The 19,048-nt window shown below is 41.3% G+C and overlaps 1 protein-coding gene across 5 annotated transcripts in view; it reads right to left on the bottom strand.

The window, feature by feature from the left end:
- Positions 1–19,048, bottom strand: part of PLEKHM3 (pleckstrin homology domain containing M3) — a 120,916-nt gene that overhangs the window by 53,825 nt on the left and 48,043 nt on the right. For all 5 annotated transcript variants that reach the window (XR_008823717.1, XM_056350391.1, XM_056350390.1 and 2 more), the window contains 2 exons: positions 17,405–17,598; positions 5,171–5,234 (listed from right to left, as the gene is read on the bottom strand). Coding sequence is in view for 4 of the 5 variants with exons in the window: in XM_056350391.1 (XP_056206366.1) it covers positions 5,171–5,234; positions 17,405–17,598 (258 nt within the window). In the remaining variant the exon portion in view is untranslated. The remainder of the gene's footprint in view (positions 1–5,170; positions 5,235–17,404; positions 17,599–19,048) is intronic.

Here is a 19,048-nt window from a genome sequence, read left to right as displayed (position 1 = left end):
TACAGCTACAAGGGTAAACCCCTTTGGTAAATAAAAGTTTAAGCTGATACAGTTTATATTGAATCACTGAATGAAGCAAACGAGAGCAATGGACCTCCTCATTGGTATCACTGAGTTTGGGCTAATGCTTTTACAGCTGTGGCTATATCCATTAAGAGCAGGGAGTGGGGTGGGGGGTGTTTGTCACGCATCTACCCCAGTAACACTTCTAGAACTAGAGCAAGTGCAAAGCATGTAAGCCAAACCCCAGTTTTGTCACTCAATATAGCCACATGCACACAACCATCTTTCACCAGCACAGGCATGTGGGTTGGATGCCACATCCCATCCTTTTTACGTGTCAACAAAAAGGAGCTGCTGGACAAGGACACCACCACTGATGGGCTTGGAAGTCATTAGGCTGTACATTATACATCTAAGCTAAGCATTTCTCAGTAATTGTACGAGGACTGAGTGATCAGAAAAGAAGTTTTACTTCTGAAAACACCAGCAAGTAAAGAGCAAAAAAAAGTCCACATGTCCTTGTTGTCTTTGCTATGTTTGGGACTTATTAAACAACTTGTCTAAATCAACCTAAAATTCTGGACATACAAAAACCTAGAAAGAGCACCTCCAATCTCCTCCACCTCACTCTAGGAAAATAAAGGGAAAATCCAAAGAAAATGAGGTATTATGATAGTACGAAATGGGTTAAAAGCCTGGAAAAGTGAGCAACACCTATCAATTTCTTTGTTCTCCTAAGGCTTCCTAATCCTGCTTTAACAATATACTAGGCTCAAATTAAGTACAACTTCTGTTTCATGAAAGTTCATTTTTATTCCCCACATTTTTGTTAGGGGACTTTACATACACAAAACATGTAAAGTTTCTCCTGAACAGAAACATTAGGAGTTTCCTATTGGGAATGCTTCTGTTAGATCCAGCTGTTCATCTAGTGCGAAATGCTATCAGACACTGTGATCAGTACTGTATATGTCAGAGGAAGATGAAATCATTGATCTGTCAATAGGGAAGACATCTTCCTAATCCGCTCCATAAACAATATGTCTATTCTGTAACCTTAAAATCTCTTTATCTACCATAGTGTAACTGTGGACATTCTCATTATGGATATTTAATCCTCTCAAAGATGATAAACTTCTGGCCTCAGCAATATTACTACGGCATTAAGTTCCTCATGCTCACTGTGTGCTCTGCAAAGCAGCATTTCAGTTAAGGATTTTTATGCACATCATAGTCACTGTATGACCTACGCTATATTATTGTGAGAATAGGTCTCTCCTGTTCATCCTTTCTCTCCACTGTTCTTCGCATTGTTTGTAGGTTCATCTACAGGTAGATAGTCAGGAAAGTTGATCTGAAGTAAATGGATGTTTTAATTACATTTTAATGGATTAGTTTATCTACAATGTAAAAATAGATAAATTATACTACATTAAATCCCTGTTGGACATACACATTCAGAATGAAAATGGCCTTAATACAATTTAGCTCACTTTGCTTCCAAAGTAAATGGAGATAAACCAAATGAAAGCTGCTTATATTTTGAATAACAGTATTTACACAGTGATTCAATGTAATTCAACTCATCATTTTAGATTCCCATATCTTGTCACTTCAGTTTTTTTACCCCAAGTGTTCCCGTGTAAACAAGTCTTCAAATCATCATCTTTTTAAATCTCGTACCTCACTCACAATTTACATCCCTGACATCCAGTCATCTCTGCTGTTACGTGGATCCTTTCTATTTTAACATATCTTTTAGGGGTAGTATAACCAGGATGAAATAATTGAGATGATTAACAGTGTTTCCACCGTAAAGACCATCACTACAATAATCTACGTACAATTGTGTATCTTCCTATTTAACACAAAAAACAGGCAAGACATTAGTTAACTCTGTGTGGATTAAGCATCTGAATTCTGAACTCATCACAATAGCTTCCTCAAGTCTTTTACTTTAAAAGCTCCCATTAATATGGATTCTAATGTAAACAACAAGAATTACTTTTCCTAAGAAATGCAAGAGTCTTGTCTGAGTCTGTTTCTGTCCAAATCAATGTTTAACAGTGTAAAAACTGTTAGTCTCAACAAAAGCAGCCCCATAGTCACACAAAATGAATGGACAGGTTTTAACTCCAACTTGCATGAACTGTGTCCACTTGTCCATAAAACCAGTGATACGTCCATTAGTAATGCCTGCAGGGAGCAGAGTTCATAAGTCCAGTAGGTTTAGGGTGAAGCTGCCCCGGACTGTGACTGCATCATCAGGGACCATACTGCACATAAATAAAAGTAATCCATTTTTCCAGTGTACTATGTCTGCTAAAACCAGCAATTTCAGGAGTGAATACTGGCTTCCTAACAACCGGAGGTCTTCCTCTTTAAAGCTTTAATTGATTGGAATAGCCCTGGATAAAATGGCTAACAGAGACGCATGGTGCTACGGGTGACACAGGGCAGGTTACTGCCTGAGTAGATGACACCAGGGAGGGTCGAAAAGGAAAGCCATTGAAGACAATAGGGGAGAACAGGCAAGCTGTCACACTTTGGGTTTCTGTTTCCTAAATCTGAATGCACCTGATTAGTTATCTTATCTGCTAAACACCTCCAACAACTGCAACAAGAGGATTCTGTGAATACGTACCCAACAGGAATGCCCATCGACAGACCTGCTGTAAACTTTACTGTAGTCCCTGGGTCCCTGGTCTGCAGTGAAACCTTGCTGGGGTACGTGTGTGCGTTTGTGTTTATTTTAAACAAGCATGCACATACAAGTAAAGATGATCACTTGCTGCCTCTTTGGTTAAAGGTCAGACCTACTCACATCTGTACTACAAGCATCTGTGAAGAACTAGCAAAACCACCACCTCACCATGATGTGGTGAGTTTCCAAGATTAAGGCCATTTTTTTCAAATTCTTCCGCTCTGCTTTTAACTTCACAGTTAAGGTCTTCCCATTAGAGCCCTATCCAAACTGATCCATCCCCAGACCATCAGATAGCTCAAGTATGTACTCTGCCACATCCATAAGGTCTAGGCATGGAGCTCTATGAAGCTTAGAAATAGATTCAAATTGGGTTTCATTTTACAATAGTATTATATGCTTCTTCATCTACCAGCAAACAGGCATTTCAGCCTTTTTGCACCCAAGAACAGACTTTCATACCACATTTTTGAAACTCACCTGCTTGGTAGGAAATGACCCATGTTTTTTCAGCACCTTTAAAGAGAACTTGGCTAGGAAACAAATCAGAATTGAGCTGGGACTAACCAGGGTAAAGGTTGCTTATATCTGCAGATTACCCCTCTCTGCTTTTCTAATTCACTCACCATGCCTTATCTTTCCATTAATCTTTAATAAACCTTTTAGTTAATTCCCCAAACACATGCAATCTACATGACAGCAGGATACAGTGGACAGCAGGATACAGCAGCCCATGGATATGAGGAAATAGGCTGCAGAGGAATCAAAAGGAGGGGAAACTTTTAGGATTAAAAACCACCCAAACTGCAGGTTGGTAGAAAATGATGAGCAATCGGGAGAAAGCAGTGGTAAGGGGCAAACCACAGGGGAGGCGGGAGCTGTAAGGGTATTAGCGTTTCTCTGGTGGTTGGGTTCTTTTTCTCAATGAAGCCCTTTCCACTTCGGCTCCGTTTCGACAGAAACAGGCAATCCGAGTTCAAACTTGGAACCTCTGAAATGTGGAAAAGCCTCTCCAGGCTGACAACAAGGATATAACTAGATTAAAAGGTAAATGCAATTTAACCCACCCCAGCAGAAATAGTAATGAAACTATATAGCCTCTCAATATGATAAGTTTGGGGCTGAGGCTCTCAAGGGAAGAAAAGGTGTCTTGCAAACACAAACACAAAGAAACGTGCGAAAGCAAACTGCTAAATCAATGGATGAATTGTGACTTCTACCCTCCCTCCCTCCCACAGGGTGCTTGATAAGCTGCTGATTGCTTCTAAAATATCTACTACCAATGTTAGGAACTGATTAAGCAGCTTACAAAGCACTGGGGCTAATAGACAGGCCCACCAGGGAGACTGCAGCTCTGGAGTTAAGTAGCTTGCTTTTTTAATGGCTTGATTATTAAAGATGAGATAGCAGAACATGCTGAAAAGATGTGCAAACAGGTTTAGACCTCAGATGACTGGCCTTTCTATTTTATATATGGAATCATTTCTACCCTGTGACTTCCGTGTTTCCTGCAGTTCTGTAGTCTCCAGCTCTGAGGGACATCTGAACCTGAACTACCTCAACTTAAATGTGTAAACACCCATAACTGACTATGCGACCCATTATCCTGCAGAAAAGGCACCACCAAACAAGGGAAACATCAGTGGAATAAACTTAAAATAACGTGTTTTACACATCACTGACAATGGCATCAGAGTGCAAACACAGACAGGCCCAGGTCAGCTAGCACATCTTACTCACTGCTCCCTCCATTGTGCATCCGAGTGGTGCAGCACATTCACCTTATATTCCCTGTCCTCTCTTTTCAGCTCTTTTTGCCAATTTCTTCTTGTTCAATCTGGTACGTAATAAAATTCTGCTGTTGGGGCAGATGTACTGCAAGGTGCTTGTTTAGTTCAATCAGTATGAATGCAAGGACATGTTTTGCTGGTATATTACCTCTTCTGTGGTCACATCTGCCATAGTAACATTGCATGGCTTAACTCTGTACGGCAGGCTGGCTGAGTTTTTTCTGTTGTTTTATTTGTATTTTTTTCCCCCCCTCTTATGGTACTGCCTACCAGATTTTGTAAATAAGTGTGTTGCCCTAAGGACTGTACAAACTCATAAATTCCTGAATAACTATTCCTTCAAGCAAAGAAATAAATACTACTTGTCACTTGTACGCTGAGCCTTAGATGAGCCTTCATTGATCAGATGAAAAACTCCTCACAGCAAAGTTCTCTCTGCAGACTACGTTTTTCTTCTGCAGCCTCTTTCCAGCTCCATTTCAACACCGATGCTCTTGGCTTTCTCTCTCTCAACCCTAACTAATGCCCCATTTAACCTCTTTTTACATTAAACTATAAATCACAGAGATGGCTTGGAAGTAAAGCTATTTATGCTACTACTAGCTAAAAGGGGGACTGTACAGTTAGCACTGAAGACGAGAACAAGCTTGATGTGTAAGTTAAAGAAACTTACCTGCTGAAGGTCTGCAAGGGAATAAAGATGGATTTGCTGGAGAAGATACTCTCTGGGAAAGATCCTGGAAAAGAGAAAAAAGTGTGTGTCACGCCTTTTTGATGGGGAAACTCAAAAGATTTCCTCTCCCCACCAAGACTGCAGAATAATGACGCTAGAGACAGAGCTTGTCAGAAACTGGAATTATGTCACCCTGTAAGAACCAGCTACTTTTACAGCTTTCCTCACGGGCACACAGTTCCATAATAAGAACGAATGCTGTGCCAGTGTCATTCTCTAACTATCAGGTAAGCATGTACCATGACATTTAAAGCTATTGAAAGCTCATCCTGAGGACAGAAGGTGTTTCTTCAAACAATTAATCCGGTAACAAAACCAAGTAACTCAAACTACGCATCAGAAGTATTTCTTAGGTTTTTTAGTACAAGATTCCTGGTCTGCTAGAAAGCTATAAGAGTTAATTTCAGATGTGATTTATGGTTTCGTAACTGAAATAACTATATTGGGGAAAACGTCATGCAGATACATTTTTTCCAGATACTTTTCTTCCAGCAAAGCTGACTGACATCAGTTCCCTTTTGCATACAGAAATATATAGATTGGTATAGATTTTATAATGACTTATTTGAGAAAGGTATATTTTCCTTACATAAACCAAGGTTTCAGGCAAGACCATTGATTATCCACTGACAGACCTGTTCAGTAAAGCTAAATTACAGAAACCTGAACAGAGAAGAGATGTCCTAATTAAAGTGACTTGAAGTAAAATGAAAACCTAGGTTAAAGTAACATTAGAGAAAAATGAACCTTGTAAAGTAAGCAGATATTAGCAAGAAAAGTTTATGAAAACCTACGAATCTGCCATAAAGATGTCAGGAAGACGAAAAGTGCATCTAATTAAAATGTCTATCTTTGTGTGCACACACAGAGAAACAACTAGCTGACCAGCTTTATTTTCTATCTACACAGAACAAATGTCACACCACACAAAGGCATCATGATGAGTGGAGAATCGCATCACTCCTGCAAAAAACACAACCAAATATCTGAAGAGGTGCAACTATTTTACACTACCTGTTGCTTAGAGAAGAAATTGTGAACTCAGTTCCTACATTACAATCATGTAATTTTAACGCAATACAGAAATCAAATTCTTGACATTACTAAATGCTTGAACAAAGCTCTGGCAAAGACTGGTTTATAATGGTGGAACTGAACGGCAGTGAACAGAAAGACCACTGGACATGTTCAGAAAACCAAAAGGTACTGAAAGGACGATGTGAACTTACATGGTCATGATATGAGACTCATGAAAAAGTACACAGCAACTCAAAGAGATTTTTAGAAACTACGACAACGTAATTAGCTAAAACACAGGTCAGCAGGGATAACAGCACCAACTGCAACCTTTAACAGAACACTGAATCTAAGAAATAACGGAAGTACCTCTCTTCATTTTAGTCCATCAGTTGTCTTAAACAACTACCTTAAACTGATGCTTTCAAAGCTGTGTTCCAGGGACTTGGCCTTTTCACTGCAATTAAGGTGAGTGGTACAAAGTCTCATACTCCTTCTGTATGTTTGGAAAAAAAAAATATCTAAGTTTTACTGGTGTGGGAGGGGAAGAGTCCTGCAAGCAAGGCACTGACAACTGGGCACTGCCATCTGACGGCACTCTTCTGGAGCAGGACTGTGTCCTTGCTCCTTCTGACTCAACAAGCATGTATGCTCTACCCACCTAATTCTCAGCTGCAGTCTCACTGGGATACTGCATTTTCCGCTTTGAGTTATGTAGGCTACACCATTGCTCCTATTAGAAGTGACCATGTTTCAGTGGCTCTGCTGTATCACACCTTTGTAATACATTTGGCACAATGTTAAAGACCACTAGAAAACAATCAAATTCCAGGTATTAGACAATATATGACATTGGGATTCCTCATTTGCACATATACGATTTATTAAAAATGATTGCTAAGGAGTCAACTCTGAACAGCATTTTGAAGCCATTAGTATTTTTCAGTTCTGATACAATTTCTTCCATTAAAATTTCCCCATTACTCCTCCCGATCACACAGGCAGGCACTAAGCAGTGTGGTAGCTTTGCTAGGAACTGTATTATTTGCTGATGCCCTTACAGCAGTGCTAAGGAAAATAACTAGCTAATCAAAGATTTCCTTTTTCAGGAAATAACCTGAATAACCCATAAGGCAGAAACTGTCAATGACTAATATCGATGACTAACATCATGTTCCCCTGCCTTCAAGGATTGCATTTTATTTCCTGCAAGTTCTAACCCCTAATAAAAAGTGTGCAGATGAAAAGCAAACTCATGATCGAGGGACCTCCTTTATCAGGTGGTGTCAGCCAGCACAAGTCCTGGCGACAGTTATTCTTTCCCTGTACCTGCCCCCCTCCCTGAGGTATGTTAGCTTGCAGCAGCAGCCCTGCAGAGCCAACACCCAACACTACTCCTCCCTTCCTTCCAAATCTATTTCCAGGAACAGAAGCAGGCACTGCCCTCCCAGTCTTATGCAAGACACATATATACATGCACATACCAGGCACTCAAGTGACAGGAGTGCTTATTTCTATTGCTATAGAAACTCTACACATTAAAAAACCCTCAGTAAGTAAGGATGGTCCAGCTTCAGATTTGCAGTCCTCCTACTGACTCAAAAAACCACAATTTGGTTGTGATGGGCAAGAGAAAAAAGCTGAGCAGACAGAGCTCCCACATTCAACAGCATTTACAAATTCCTTATTAAGCAACCGGACCAGTTCCTGTATGACTCCCAATACGTGTGGAGATGCAAAACACTCCCTTTGCCACCTGCCCACATCACCAAAGGTGGAGAGCACACAGGTCCATGAGTAGGAGATCACTGAAATCACCTTCAAGTAGGCAGCTCAGTCCCTGATCACTTAAAATATAAATGATGCACCTTCACCACACCTGTGGTGAGCTGAGCAGCTGTTTCAAAATCACATCTTGCTGTGCTGCATGTCTGCAATTAAGATCACCTCCAGAAAACTTCTATTAGTCCCATTTGGAAAGGAAAAATGAAACTTAACAGCTACCTGAATGTAACTTGTGAAGCCACCTCTCAAATACATTATTGCCAGTGTTGTCACTGGATGAGGAACAAAAATATAAGCAGCACCAGAACGTCAAATTCAAACACATTTTCTAAAAATCTCATGATAAAATGCAAGCAAATCAGTTGGGGCAGGAAATCCACACAGACCAAGCAAGAAAATGAATGACAGCTGGTTTCCAATAGCTTGCTTGTCTGCACAGGTTCTTTGAACCTAATAAGGTGGTGGCTTTATATAAAGTATTTTTCAGTAGGGGGCACACAGGACGAATTTAGCACCTCTTACTTCTCAGCCCAGACACTTCCTCTCGCATAATTAGTAGAAAGGTAATGGCTTTGCCATCTCCAGCCCTCTGTCAACTGCAACTGAAATTGGTCAAAGGAAGCCAAAGTCAGTAGAGTTCAGCAGGCGAGATGGGCTCACACAAACACCATGCCGTTGCGTTAGTGTCCAGACAAAGAAGTACTACGTGGCAACCAAATCAACCTAAAATCACAGTCATACCTACAAATCTGACACAGACCACAGAACAGGTTAAGACAACTACACTTAGAAACATTTCACTAGAAAACACATATTTACTTTCTGCACGAGATGGATCTTTGAGCGTGCTTGGGTTAATAGAAGGCCTTAATCCAAAAAGACCAAAACATCTGCTTGCATTTTATTTTTCCCTTGATATAAAGGTCCTTTACAAACACCAAATGGGAAATCTCTAATAAGTTATTTGAAAGCAAAATGAAAGACGTCAGTTTTGTAAATATTTCAATTGATGCGTTACAACAAATTGGATTTTTTATTTAAAGTTGTTCTATTAAAACCATTCAATAAACAGTGTCCTTTCAGTCAGATCTTAACACAGAAAAAACCTGGAGCAAGCTAGACAGAGGTCAAACACAAGATGTTAAGACTCATCACAGGAAAAACGCAAACCTCTGCTGCCTCAGAATGTGACCTGTGACCCTTGAGAGGCGAATGGTATCGAGTGCATGTCCACTAAAAGCACCTCCTAAGCTTTCACAGTTTGGAAACTCCCAAACCAGTTTCAACATCGATGCAAAACAGAACAGTTGTGAGTCACAGGGCTTCTGTGCTATAAACCCTGGCTACCAGTCAGGGTTAAGCCTGCAATGAACAAACCAAGTTCAATGCTAACCAGCCCTCCAGCTTTGCCAGTTCCTGTGAACAATGAAATCCAAAGTCCTGTTGGTTAAAGGTCTCTAAATTGCTTTATTGTTATGTGCTAGAAATAAAGCAATCAGTGCAAGCAGGGAAGAAACTCACCATCAGAGACTTTCAGTCAACCTAAAAGAGAGAACTGAGCATTCTTGGTTTGTGATTATTATTTCTTTTTGTTTGATACTTTGAAGCATAACCTTCAGGCAAGACAGAACCAGAAATTTCATCCCCTTTCGGGTGATCTTATCAAGTAAGTATTTGCACAAACAAAGGTTATCTTTTAGTGTCCTCCTGCAAACAGAACCACCGATAAGACTTTGCTTTTTGCATGTGGACAAAGTGCGTAGTCATGGTGCTTTGTTAGCACTAAGTAATTGCTCTGCATTTAAAGCCTGTTCATCATCAGCTCAGGTAATTTTTCTCCAATGGGTTAAATACCCTGACAGCTCTGCTAAAGCTACAACCAATTAATCTGCCCAAGCCTGACACTATAACCAAAGTACAAACGTGATAAGCAGAGCGAACTCTTCTTTTTACAGCGCAATCAAAAGAAACCAAGTTAGCTGGCAGGTGGGCACAACCAAGTCTCTTTTGTACCAAAACGCCTGTTGAAACCTAGGACGGGAGGGGAGCGGGGAGGGGAAGCTGGCACCGCGATTTCATGTGCCAGCCAGGAGTGTCTTGTTTGACCAGGCTGAGAATTGTATGACTGAGCTCTGACTCACGGGAGACGCAGATGCACCAGTCTAACACGCAGCCACACTCACACGTCCTCTCCACCCCTCTGAGGAAGCTGCTACACCCACAGCTGGCACAGCACCACAGGTACCCAGGCACCGGCACAGTTCATACCCTGGCACCGTGACTTACACCACCACCAATTTACTTTTACACTACTGCACCACGCTGCAAACTAAAGCAGCTGGAAGGCAAGCGCATGCTGCTTACTGCTGCTCCCACAGTTTTTCCGCCCCCTAGACACAGGGCAAGAGGATCTCTGATCCCACTGACAGGAGCTCACATCTTTCTGAGTTACTACTTGATTTTAAAAGTATGGAGGGGGATCAGCAAACTGCCAGCTACCCCAAATATATGTAGCAGGGTACATAACATCTCTTCCTAAGTTTTCTCTTGCAATTCATTTGACACGGAATCTGTTAATTTAAGGTAGATAACAGCACCAGAGGCGAGGGGGAAAGGTAGGATTTTTTCCAGTGTTGCTCATTCTTATAGTTTTAGTCAAGCTTTTGATTTTGTATTTCCTTGGAAATTAACAGAAGTATGTTGGGCGAGGAGAACCCCAACTTTCCAGCAGAAGTAAGTTACTCGAGTAAGTTGAGCCTTGGGAAACCCAACAACTTGGAAGTCAAAAAAGTAGTAATAAATTAACGAATTAAACCAAAACGCTACTTATTTAATTCATGTGGTATTATACCACATTAGTGATTTTTTTCTAATTCTATGGGTTTGGCTAAAAAAGCTTTTGTAAACCATTTCACATTCGTGAGGTACAAACACTCTTCTGGTTATGTTCTAGGAGCAGACATTCCCACATATTCTCAGTCCGCATTAAGTGCTAGAATTATTAGCAAGCGTGTCCAGGTAAGTTACTGTTTCATGTTGTTATGAAATTCCCCATGAGCACCCCTATGTTAAAACAGTTACTCTTATCATCCACCAGCAATCCTGAACGAGGACATAAACTTTCAGCTAAAATGCAGTACACATTAACTCTCCTCTGTGGTTACTTGAGCAAGGTTACGGTAACATTGTGAAAGACAAGAATTACTACATATCAAACTCAGGAATCAAGTACCGCTGTTACTAAAAGCAGGATGCAGAGAATTAGAGGCACACAGTTTCATTTTGAAATCAAAACAGCTTATAACTTGAAGTGAAGAGTAAGAAAATGCTGTCTTTTTGTCAGGCACTTCTGAACCCTTGCAGTTTGCTGCTGGAAGTTCTGATATAAAAACACAGTGATAAAAATGGCACAAGTCAGATTTAACATCGTGTCTAGATCTAATGGGAACCTCTTTTTAAATCATTATGTTTTTTTAAAGCAATCTAGTCTCAAAAAGTGAATGGAAACCACCATTTTGAAAGATGTCCAGTATTACTGATCTATTTGACAAGAAGATGCAAGTGTGCTCCTAGACCAGAAAATGCTAACATGAACTGAAAGACCCACCCGTCCTCTGGAAAATGTATTGTATATACCCTGGCATGCTCCTCAGCTGGATGTTTACCATGGTAGAACACTGGCTTGTGCTTTTAACCATCCCTTGGCTTGAACAGACAGCAGCACTGCCTCCACCCTGGCTGCTCTGGCACAGGTCTTGCTGCTCCAGCTCGGTTTGTTATCCCTAGTTGGAATGAAAGCTCAAAGTCCACCTTAACTCCATCCCCTAGAGCCTTAGCCAAACGCTTTTTAAGATGCTAACTTGCAAGGACCCTGCATACACAGCTACTTCTTCAAAAAGACACAAGAGCTGGTGCAAAGAGGTGGTCTGTTTCTAAGAGCCCCATCAACAGGCATGCTTTATTTCAGCTACCGCAATGACTACACACATGCAGCATCTATATAAAACAACAAATGGCTCGTGCCATCTCTGCATTTATTTTCTCACCTTTCATCACTTTAGGTTGTTGTTTGGTCTTAACACCGGATCCTCTCGGGATAGCCAGATACCCTCTTTGAATGAGTTTCTCTCTCACAGTCTTTCCAATCACCTGTGCAACAAATCTTCTTCTCTTGGTCTTGCCATTAACTCAGAGCCCTGGGTGCTATGAATCCACACCCTTCTGTTCCTTTCCTGCTTAAACTTTCTTTTTGCAGTCTACTGCTTTCACGAGATATGTCTTTGTTCTCCCACTTTAGGATTTTCCACTTTCCAAATGGCCTACGCATTGCTAAGAAAATGGAGGAAACAGTCTCCTTTGACAGTCTGAGCGTGACTTAATGACCTTCTCTTGTCCTTGGTCTGAAAGATGACATAGTCCCAGCTTCACATACGTGAGGTATTTGGTGGTATAGTGATTGCATAAGATCAATCAGGATTCCTGTGATGTGTTTAGACAGGCTCCCCAATTGCCACACAAATATTTTGAAAGTCATCTGCTCCTGTGTCAGAAGTGGTATGCCTAAGGCCCCACACTGTAGGCAATGACAGGACTCTGTTGTTCGGCGTTAACTGAATTTGGGCTTAGAATCATTCAGGTTGGAAAAGACACATCAGGTCCAACCATTAACCCAGCACTGCCAGGTCCATCACTAAACCATGTCCCTAAGCAACACATCTGTGTGTTTTTTAAGCAATTGCAAGGATTCCTGGGCAGCTGTTTCAATGCTTGAACACCCTTTCAGTGAAAAAAATTTTCCTAGTATCCAATCTCAACATTTCCTGCTGTAACTTGAGGCTGTTTCCTCTTCCCCTATCACTTGTTACTTAGGAGAAGAGACCGACCCCCACCTGCCTACGACCTCCTTGTAGGTAGCTGTAGAGAGCAGTAAGGTTCCCCCTGAGCCTCCTCCTCTCCAGGCTGAACAACCCCAGTTCCCTCAGCTGCTCCTCATACGACTTGTGCTCCAGACCCCTCACCAGCTTTGTTGCCTGTCCCTGGACATGGTCCAGCACCTCAATGTCTTTCTTGAAGTGAGGAGCCCAAAACTGAACACGGTGTTCCAGGTGCAGCCTCAGGCTTGTTTTGCATCATGCTGACAGACTGCCAGGCTCAGCCAGGACCATACATCTGTGGCACTGGAGGTGTACGTTCAACCTCCTGCTGCAACAGCAAGCTCTAATTTGGTCTTCCTGTAAGATGCTAAGTAATGTATGCAGCACTGGTGTTTTGCTAGGGTAAAATTCATGTATTGCTGTTCTGGAGCTGGCAGACAACAGAGATGAGTAACAAGATGGAAGTTTTTCCATATAATTTCTCACCACCATTCAGAAGATTTACTTAAAGAGTGAGGGCACTGCAATGAGCACTAATGTATAGGGGAATGTGCTGCAGAACATTTACCTTGTGTCACTGCCATCTGTCTAAAATATCTGAGCTAGCAACACCTGAACTCCAAGTTTAGGTGTATAGCTGGCTGAGAGAGAAGAGAGCCCAGAGAGAGTTCCAAGGCTGACTTGGGTTAGCCTACCCTAGAGTAGATATGGAGGTGCCTGAAGATTGCTCAAAAAATCATTCTGACAGTTCCTTGACCTGAAAAGCCTTCAACCATGACAAGAACAGAGGAAAACAGGCTGTGGCATATGGACACACTGTTAGTCTGTCTTACGTCTAGAGATAAAAGGAAAAAAGCAAAACCAGAATAAAACTTGCAGATTTACAGAATAACCTCATTATTTAATGGACTTGGAGATTCTCACTCTTTCCCAGCTATCAGTTTTACTGGCTCCATCCTGCTTGTCTGTGCCATTCATTCATCATCCCTAATCTGCAGGTCTTGGTGGGACCTGTACAGCTCCACTTGCACTAATGTTAAGTTGGCTCTAGGTTTTGGTCTTGTATATTTCTGCCTGAATCCTGTCCACACAAGCAAGGCAACCAAAACAAGCAAGAACTTGTTGAGTAAAGACATCTGAGGCAAATTATGTCTGTTGCAATACTGAGGTGACAGCCACAGCAAATTGGGCGTAACAAGGTCCCTGGTAAAACAGGGAGCTCAGCAACAGGCTTGGAGTCTCAGCTAATGGCAGAGGAATGCTGCTGATTCGCACAGGTGGAGGGCCTTATTTCTCCTCCCAGCCGTGTTGGAGTTCCTTGCAAATATAAAAAGAACTTAGAATCCAGTGGAGCAATAGGTGAGAATAAATCATTATAACTGATGAAGACCACTTTTATTGTAAGCTTTCTAGCTACTTTCAGGATTTCTTCCACTTCTTTTCCTTTCTTCCTTCCTTTTTAATTCCTCTCTTTCTACTTAGTCACTTTCTTCTTCAAAGTTCACAATGTGGTTCAGCCCTGAGTTCTCTGCTAGATGCCAAGTTTCAAAGTTCCCAAGTACCTAATCCATGCACACGAAGCATTATAAATAACATTTCCACATTTATGCCAACTGGATCCTGAGCTAACCTGGTTTATAGCCATCTGGAATTCTTCAGAAAAAGTGACTTGCAAGCACTGTAAACAGTTTTGTCTTCCCGGAGGACACCAACAGTTTCCAACTTCATTCCCATCTTCATTTTGTGATCTGGGTTCAAGGGCAAGGTATAGATTTAAAGATGATGATAATGCAAATAGCATTAATAAAAGAAATCTCAGAGTGATCTGCTTTTCCCTAATAAGGCAGGCTCTATCAGTGTCCCAAAGGCAGCAAGGTGCCAATACAATTAATCAGACTGTTTTTAGTTCTCCCTAGACAGCAATATTAACAGTTTGTTTCAGTCTGTTTATATGGGTCTGACAGGTCTTCAAGATGCAGTGTTCACTTTCTTGTGATTAATAGTCATTCACATACTAAGGTAAAGACCAAGCAGAAAAAAGAATGTTTTTAGAGCAGGACTGATAACCAGATTCTCTCCCCCAGTCTTTCATTTCTAACTAGCAAACAGTACTAAATTTAGGAATGCTGTCTCACTGTACTGTTTTAACTCCTCCTTTTTTTGTAACTTGCCCACGTGATGAGCCAAAGGGAAATTTAAATCACGTATTTTCTTTGTTTAATTTTCAGCTGTGATCTATAAAGCAATCACATTGACAGTGAATGTCTGCACCGGGGATAACAGATGCAGAAAACAAAGCCATTGGGACTGTTTTGAGCAAGGAATAAATCCTGGGAAAAGAACTTTGCCTCCTTTCCATCTCTGCAGACTTCTTAGAGGAGATATGAGGGCACAACTGAGCACCAAACCCACCCTGACAGAGCCTTCACAGACCAAGAAGGAGCTAGAATCTAAGATGTGTTTTGTACATTCCTTCAGTGGCTTTCACAGCCCTTTTAACAAGTCCTACCAAACTGGAGATCCTTCCCCTAGTACAAAACCAAACTCTTCTTCGGCTGGGGTCCTCCTCTCCACCACAGAGAGCTTTACTTGAAGACAGTATGAAGGAACTCATGGATAAGAAAACGGACCATTGGACTACTTCCCAGTTTCCCCTTCTGCCATTCTGGGTGTTTCATTTTGATACAGGCAGGTTTTCCTCTCTCCTCCCTGCCCCAAGAGAAGACCATGGCACACATTTCTGTGCTAAATTTTCTCCATTCTCTCTTCTCTCCATTTTCTCAGCACTCGTCATCTGTCCTTTTTGGAAGCAGGTTTTGGGGCTCCCCTTTTGTCCTGTTTTCTTCATTAACTCTTAATTTCCTGAGATCCCTTCTCTCTTTGAATCTCCTCCTTCTCCTGGCTTTCCCTCATCCTTTGTCTCTAGTCCATTCATTTCTCTACTTAGGCCTCCTTTGATCTCTCTTCTTTCACTTTCTTACCCAAGTCCATTCAGTCTTGTGCCTCCTCCTGTCTATCTTAATCAGGGTGTTCTTTTCTTCAGCATTAATCAGAAAGCATAATTTCTTTTCTGCCATTTATTCTGAACAGCAGCCTTCACAAACCTTATTCCCCTTCTAGTTTTATTGCAATTGAAGAGGATGGCGCAGGAAAAGTTATTGTAGCTGAACAGCAAAAAAGCTCTGCAAGATAATACCATCCTCTAGAACAGAAGAAAAATAATCCCAGTTTTTAAAATGCTGTAACCTGCCCTATCAAATAACAGGAACTGGATAGTAAGACACAAACTCATAGTAACACACAATGTCCCTGCCACAAGAACTCAGTAGTGCTCTCCAGAAACCTGCTGCTGTATCCTTCTCTTAGTTGTTAAGAGGTAATTCATCAAAGCAGTGACATAGGTTATATACCAAATAGCATACTGTCTCACTCCTTACCTGGGATAAAGGCACTAGTGCAAGCCTCCTCTCCCTCCCAGAGAATTCAGGTCCCCCATCCCTAAAACCACCATGCTCAAAATACAGGCACTGTTACCACTTGCTTTCTTGCCCTTTGGCAGCTCATAATTTCAAAGCAGAGGCTTTCCTATTTGCAGTCTTGTCTTACGTACAAACTTGGGTATACAAATGCTTACAGATGCATTTACCATCAGGTCAGCTGCGTCTGCCTGAAGCCACTCACCTCACAGTACAGCATGGGCACAGACATCTCCCCCTCTCTTGAGGAGATCCACAACACAAGTAACTTGGCTTTTTTAAGGTCACAACTGTGGTTTGATGGTTTCAAGATTATTCATTTTTAGCTTGTTAGAAAAATGCAGCAGCAGCTGGATAGACTTAAGATACAGCCCTTTTAAAATGAAGTTCATTTTTAATAAAACTACTGTTTTATATGAAACATCTTCTGCTGTGCTGTAATCATGTATTTTCCAGTAAACAAAATGCTCAGCGCAGCCATGTCATGGATGGAAAGGATAGTGGCTGAGCAAGAGCACAATTGCTCTGGTGTCATAAATCATATGCTGGGTCACATACCAGTGGACTACATCTGGCCCCTGCCTTTGTGTGAGATCATGTCACAGAAGAGGGCAGAAGTGCTGGACAGGTGGGTGGCTCTGGCCTCTCTCATGCTTTGCCATACAGTGAGGTGTTTCAAAGGTCCCAACAGTGACTACCACACTGTGATGCCATGGCAGGGAGCATAAGTTATTACACCTGACTGAAAATACTCACGCACAGCCAGGAAGCCTGAGGACTGAGGAAGAATAAAAGATGCTTACCACAACGTGTGACCCCTGGGCTAATAGTTGCCAAGAACAATTTCAGGTATTCAAACCCTATAAAACCATTTTCTCTGGAAGCAGACAACCCAGCTGCCCAGGGAAGTCAGACACAAGATACAAGCACAATAAGGTCACACCTTCAGAAGCAGATTGTGACAAAAAAAAAAAAAAGAGAAAAGCAATGTGACAAGGAAACTACATCCTTGTGGTTCTTACCTTCTACGCAGATCTTCAGCCACTGCTGCTCTGCAGCTGAACAAATAGGCTCGGAGAGATTTTAGCTGCTGTCTCAGGCGGACAACAGTTGCCAGAGGTTCAGCATGCTTGTACAACATGGGGTTTTCCTGCTGGATATCAATCAATGGCTCCTCATAAACATATTCCAGGAACTCTTTGGCTTGCTTTGACACCTGAAAAATAAAGCAGTTTAGCTAGGCTTTCCTCCCAGCTCTTCCTAAGCAATCTTTCCCTCTGTGATGTGAGCTATTCTCTGCATCTGAAAACTTAACTCTGTTACCAATTACAAATGAAGACAGAGCTGAGAGAGATCCAGCTGTCTCTACTTATAGCCAAGTCAAACTTCATCATGCCCATCCAAGTTGAGTGTATGAGATAATTACTTACTTACCCAAAGTACAGCGATATCTGCAGCCACACATGTTTTCACTGCAGGCTAACATCCTTACTACATGTTTTTCAAGTCTAAACACTGATTACCAAGTTTATTCCCTGTTAATATTTTTCTGTTTGCTGTTTTCTTTTTGGCAAGAAGCAAGTGATTAGCTACGTGCCAAAGCACAACATTATAAAAGGAAACATAAACACTGCAAATCCAATCACATTGTACTATCCCAGGGTACAGAACTCCAGTGTAGAGTATTGCTCCCATTTGTTTCATGCTCAGCAAATATGGTTAAAATTATATAAAAAGAAAATAATCAGAAACACATCTATCAAACTGTTGTGTTTTTTTTAAAAATACAGATAAATAAAGTTGAATTTTACTGGTATTGCTTACTCCCAGTGTTTCATCTGTGAGAAATTTGTGCTGTGTTATACCCCCACCTGCAAAGAGGTACTGTAACCTAGACAAAGTAATGGGACTTTTGTTCCCACTAGAAAAGACACTCCTGTTTCTGAGGTGAGAAGGCCAAATTCCCTCTCATTCCTTATTTCTGCATTTTATCACAGCTGGAAAAGAGAAGATGGGATTATCTGAAATGAGCTGGAAATCACTTGAAACTGTGCTATAGAAATGCTATTCCTTCCACAATTCAATTAGTCCTCCTGGACCTTTAAATCAGTGTTTACACTGAGTTGAGGGAGGCATGAATTAGGCTAACAAAGGGAGAAGGGCACACCATAGCCTCTTGAGATTTAGGATGTTATTTCCCTTCCGGTGCATTAAGGTAGGAAGAAGGGAAAAGCAATATACATCCTTACAAATAGCACCACTTCTGAAACCAGCACAAGTTACAGAAGTCACTAGGTACTTGCAGGGAAAGCGAGCTCCAAGTGTAACCTTTCCACAATGCACAATAAAAATATAAGAAATAATGCAAAAGCCAGCCTTCCCACCAATAACTACACAGGTAACACAGCATGTAATTTTAAATACAGCACACCATAACTCCACAGGTTTCCCATGCCCTGAAGCTGTATTCAATATCTCACCTACCTGTATTAAATACCTCACTCATTTCTCTTTTTTTCTCCCCACACCCCTCCTTTTTTTTTTTTTAATAATGCACATACAAGGAACTGTGCTACTGAATGGAAGCACAGGTAACATGCTGTGTGAGGAGCAACACAGGCAACTTGGATTTTGTAGAACAAAACTCTACAAACTGCAAATATGTC

This window comes from Falco biarmicus, chromosome 8, assembly GCF_023638135.1.
Source record: "Falco biarmicus isolate bFalBia1 chromosome 8, bFalBia1.pri, whole genome shotgun sequence".
Taxonomy (NCBI): Eukaryota; Metazoa; Chordata; class Aves; order Falconiformes; family Falconidae; genus Falco; species Falco biarmicus.
The sequence above is the reverse complement of the archived record's forward strand: the minus strand, read 5'-3'. Positions and strand labels throughout refer to the sequence as shown.